Here is a 5488-nt window from a genome sequence, read left to right on the forward strand (position 1 = left end):
GGGAGGGGAGCCCGCGGACCGGGGCTTAGCATATCAGGGCCTGACTCAGGAGGGTGGGGGAGGTTTAGGTTGGCAACTTTCGAGGGTATCAGTGGCTCGGCTAAGTGCGCGGTGTTTCGTTTGACGGGGTGGGACTTCCCGGGCAGTGGCGTGGGGGAGCACGGAGTGGGAGTGGGGACATCTACCTGTACCGAGGATGCCGCCAGGAGGGTGGGCCTTGCCCGGCCGGGTTGGCGGAGGAAAGGTAACCAGCTTTGCTTCTACCTAGACCGCTGGAGAGTCGCAGTGTCTTGCCGAGGCCGAGGTCCGCGCTGTACTTACCTACTGATCAGTAGCGGCTAGCGCCCCTTCGCTGTCGCAGGTCGCAGGACGCGTCGCGTAGTCAGTGCTGAGTGTGCGTCCAGAGCTGGTGTGCCGAGCGTGGAGATTCCCGTGCTGCTCAACTCAAAGCGTGCGCGCCCCGATGTCCGAGTCCATGGAGTGCCTGGTGCAGTTGCCGGACGACGTGCTGGTGATGGTGCTGCAGCGTGTGAACCATGCGGACCTCCTCGCCTGCCGCCTCGTGTGCAGGAGGCTGGGCGACCTCGCGCTTCACCGCGAGGTGTGGCGCCACCGACGTTTCAGCACCAACTTCAAGCACGCCAGCGCGCTGCTGCGGCTGGCCCCGTGCGCGGGCTATGTGCGCGTCACGCGTCACGACCCGGCCGCCTGCAAGACTTTGCTCTCGACCAGGTGCGCCGTGAGGAGACTGGCGTTGCTGGAAACAGATAGGTGCTGGGCCGGGGAGTTGCAGAGCGCTCTGATGATCCGCAACCAGGAGGCGCTCGGGCGCCTTCGCGACGTGGAGATTGTGTTCCGCTCCCCGCTGTCCGAGGCCGACACCCTGATGAGGACGCTGGCGCAGTGTTGCGACCTGGAGTCTCTCACCTTCACCGACTACACACCCAAGACAGTGTGCCCCGTCGTGGACGGGAGCGCGAGGCCGTCCCTGCGTGTGTTCAAGTGCGAGCTCACCCGCAACTCGGCGCCCTTCGTGGACACCGTGCTTGGCGCCCACGCCAGCAGCCTAGAGGACGTCGACATGAGCCCGGTGCACTCCGGGAGGTACGGGCGCTACCACGAGTGGGAGTCGGACTCGACGGCGCGCCTGTTGGCCGGCATGCCGAGACTCCAGAAACTGAGGTGCGTCGTGCTCCCCGGGCTGGAGGCCGTGGCGGCCTGCAAGACGCTCGACTTCTTGAGCCTCTCCATGTACCCCGAAGAGCAGGACGTCGTCGGCGAGGCGTCGAGGCTGCTGCGCCGCGCAGATCAACTGCGCACGCTCTTCCTGACATTCCTCCCCTACGATGACTACAGAGAGATCGACTTCTGCGCCGAGCTGATGGGGGCGCTGTCCTCATCCGGGCGGTCGCTCGTGACGTGGCTGCACCTCGACGGCTGCCCGTGCCCGCCTCTGCAGCCGCTGGCCCGGGCGCTGCCCTCGCTGTCCGCCCTGAAGCAGCTGACCCTGACCGGCTGCGACACCCTGAGGGACCCCGACCTACTGCTGGCCATCACCCCCACTACCGCGCCGGCCCTGCGGCTGCTCGAGCTGGAGCTGTACGCGGACATTATGGACGAGGAACGGGAATGTGCCCACGCAAGTGTGCACAGCAACGAGATCGAGACTGTTCTCACGCTGAACCCGTCGCTGCACATCGTGTTCGAGTACTGCTTCGCCTGCAAGAGGGACTGCTGTATCGAGTGTACGGAGGGATGCCACCCAGAGATCGAGACGGAAAGGGGGTGGGAGAGTAGTCTTGGTCTTTTCTCGCATGATTTGGACAAGTGCCCTTCTCCAGAGGCTCACGCTGAAAACCCTAAATGGCCAGGCTCTGAACGGCCAGGCTCTGAGATCCAGATACGATAAGAAAATGCTTTGTTTTCGTAATTGTGAGTTTTAAGTTATTATATAATTCTAAATGTTATTAGCGTTGTTTGCTCATTTCGTTATAAATTTAAATATAAACAAATCAATAAATCATTGTGCTTCCAGAAATACACTTCTTTTCTTTTACATTACATCCTTCGTACGCGCCCTCTTCACCTCACTTCCCGCTTCCCGGCGGCACCGCGGCCCAGCCTATATAGGCAACCTATTGCACGCAACCGCACCCTGCCAGCAGCCACAGCAGCTGACATCGGCCATCAGCTGCAACGAGAACGAGAGTGGTCTTCAGACTCTCATTCAGAGCTCAGAAAAGCCGGAAAGGTAAGGTGGGCTGGGCAAGATTGGAGATGCTTAAGAAAGCCGCCAGGAAGCTGCGTTTCATTTAATTTTTATTTAATTTTTAGTTTCGCTTAAAAGCGTAAGATAGATGAGCAAGATCGGCGACAGCTCGGAGGTTAGGTCAGATACGTACATGTATGTTTTCTACATAGCACCAGATTGCATTGCCAGATAATTTAGGGGTCATCAAAGCCACATGTGTACGACCCTTTAAAAAATCCATTGTTTTTCCTGCCTTTCTGCTCAGTAAACCACACTAACCTCAGTAACCACTGCTCTCCTCCTCTCCCCTCCTAATCCCAACCTTTTTAAAAACATAGATATTTCTCTATTATGTAGATCAAATTCACAAATGAATATGATGGGAGGAGGAAAAAAATGAACCAATTTGTTCCGGAAAATTCCCAAATAGCTTCTAATGTCAAGAAAGGTGAAGGTTGCCCTAATGTCAAGAAAAGTAAAGGTTGCGCTGTTAGACAAAAATATTTGAGATTTGGTTGCAGTGCTCTTTTGAGTTGTTGATGTTCATTTTGTTATAAGGAAATCCAGTGGGAATGTATCAGAACATAGTGTGTGTGTCTTAAAATTGAAATGCTGAATGTCATGACGGGTTCTGAATGGTTTGTCATCAAGTACGTGAAAAATTCTTCTAAAAAATCAGGAAAAACTGCCTTTCTTTAAATTGTAGTAAAAAGCAAAATAAGCTGGTTAAAAAGATAATATATTGAAACTAAATTTTGATTTGTTGTTAGCATGTTGAGTCCCAGGGACATTGCGTAAGGTGTCTTTCCCAGTAATGCAACGCGTTAATATTGTTTACCTTTCTATTTTATTGTTTTACCATAATATTATGTCCAGCTCGAGTACCTTATCATTGTCCAACATATTTCCCGTAAAATTTAATCCAAAGTATATTAAATAGGAAACCAAAGATCTAAGGAGTACCCATCATCACATGTTACTTCTCATACTCCATTAATGTATGTCTACCACTGTGTTTCCAGCAATGGCAACACCGAAACGTCATGTCGACGAAGAAATGGATACGACGCCGAAACGACGTCGTTTCGATGTGGCCCTGGAGAACGACATTGCTAATGTACCGGACATCCTCCTGGTGATGGTGCTGGCGCACTTGGACGTGGCCGACCTCCTCAACTGCCGCGTCGTGTGCAAGAGGCTCCTGCGTCTCGTCGCCGACCGGGATGTGTGGCGGCACCGGATCCTGTGCAATGGATACAGAGCCAATGCGAACGCGTTGCTGCACCTGGCTCCGTGCCTAAAGGAATTGTTCATTCTCGGCGACACCTTGTCGTTGACAACGACCAAGTGCGCTGTAGAAGAATTGCATCTGCATATCAGTTTCGCAGCAAACGAGTTGCACCAGCCGGTCGTCACCTCTGCCGAGCTCGCTCTGGTGGTCCGCGTCCAGGAGGCACTGGGGCGACTCAAGCGCCTTCATCTGCGCTGTTCCCGTCAGCTGGCCGACGGCGACGTGCTGCTGAGGACACTGGCGGCGAACTCCGACCTGGAGTCGCTTGAACTGCTCGGCCTAGCGCCCTTCGCCAACCAACCCGTCCTGCAGGGGCCGACAAGATCGTCGTTGAAGCGCTTTCAGTGTATACTCACCCAGAACTCGGAGTCCTTTGTGACTACCGTGCTCGCCGGGCATGCTGCCACCCTAGAGACCATCGACCTTGGCGTGCCTAGCCACAAATACCGGGCCTACGCAGGGGGCACAGTCGACACGACGACGGCTCGCCTGCTGGGCGCCATGCCCAATCTCCAAGAACTCAGGTGCGGGTTGGTCCCCGGGCTGGAGTCGCTGGCGACGAGCGAGACCCTCAAGGTCTTGCGTCTCATCGTGCACACGTTCGAGCGGCGTGCCATCGAGGGGGCTGCCGAGACGCTTCGCGGAGCCAGCCAGCTGCGCACCGTGAGCCTGGACTACTCGTATACGAACGGAAACGAAGACCGGGCCTCCGAGGTCGGCGTGAAGCTCATCGATGCCCTGGGCTCGTCCCGGCGCCGGTCCCAGGTGGAGTGGCTGTCCCTGAACGCGCCACCCCAGGTGTGGCCTCTGCTTAGAGCGCTGCCCTCGCTCGCGGCCCTGCGCGTGCTCAGCGTGCACATGTCCCTCGACGACGAGGTGCTGCTGCCGAGGATCACGCCCGACACGGCCCCCGGCCTGCGGGTGCTGGTGCTCCATTCCAACTCTGAAGATTCTAACCTCCTGGCGGAGTGCACGCACCAGTGGATGCACGAGGAGAGAGTCACTGCGGCTGTCCTGCGCAACCCCTCGCTCCACATCCTGGCCTGGGAGAGCTTCCAGTGCGGGGACGACGACTGTGTGGCGTGCACGCAGGGCTGTCACCAAGAAGAAGTGGTCTGGGGGCAGACACTCGGCCTCACCTCGCACGACCTGGAGGAATGTCCTTCCCCAGAGCACCACGACGATGAACCTGGCGGTTGGAAGTGCTCGTGGGTCCTAATTCGAGAGAATCCTGCCTAATAATGTTACCTCTATTGTTGAAGAGATGTTGTACTTATGGATATTTTTGAGTAGGGTCTCGATGCATGTATACTTTGCACCCACTCGTCCATATTTTCGTGCCCCACAAGCACCTGTTTTTTTGTTGCTGTGTTTCGCATCTTGTTAGGGAGGAAGTTAATAAGATGTCATATATTTTTTCTTTTGGTTACGGGTTTATAGTGTCGGTCTGCCACGCATCTCAAGTGCCTTATTTGTGTTGTGTATTCCTGTCGTTTATTAGGAAGTGAATTATAGTGTGGTGCATCGTGTCAATGTGATTTTCATTTCTACTCACCTTCAAACTTATCGACCAGTTAAACAATATCCAACAAATGCCGCGAAACGGTAGAGACAAGGTGGGAGAAACAAAGTTACACGTGTTGTAATGTTAGCAGTTAAGACTATCAAATTGAACGGGGAAGAAAAGGGAAGGGGGATTTGGGGAAGAGGGGGGGGGGGCGAACATGTGCTGTTTGGAAACTACATAGCACCCTGTGCGGTTATTCCTATATCAGATGAGCAAGCTAAGCCCCTCGACAGCTCCGAGGCTGCCGCACAAGATGGTTCTTGACCTGCAAGCGCTTGGGAATCTTTCTGCTTTTCTTGGATTTCCCGCGCGCGCACGGAAACCCAACCCTCAGTAAACAAGGAAGAACATCAGTGCGCTCTGCGCAGGTAAAGAGGGG

The 5488-nt window shown here is 55.0% G+C and overlaps 1 protein-coding gene across 1 annotated transcript; it reads left to right on the plus strand.

Moving 5' to 3' along the window:
• The first annotated feature begins 2149 nt into the window (after positions 1-2149).
• Positions 2150-5075, plus strand: LOC113209149 (uncharacterized). The gene is made up of 2 exons (XM_026426528.2): positions 2150-2251; positions 3274-5075. The coding sequence occupies exon 2, from the start codon at positions 3276-3278 to the stop codon at positions 4779-4781; it is 1506 nt and encodes a 501-aa protein (XP_026282313.1). The 5' UTR covers positions 2150-2251; positions 3274-3275; the 3' UTR covers positions 4782-5075.
• Positions 5076-5488: the final 413 nt, after the last annotated feature.

Source organism: Frankliniella occidentalis, unplaced genomic scaffold (genome assembly GCF_000697945.3).
Source record: "Frankliniella occidentalis isolate FOCC.00 unplaced genomic scaffold, Focc_3.1 Scaffold1988, whole genome shotgun sequence".
Taxonomy (NCBI): Eukaryota; Metazoa; Arthropoda; class Insecta; order Thysanoptera; family Thripidae; genus Frankliniella; species Frankliniella occidentalis.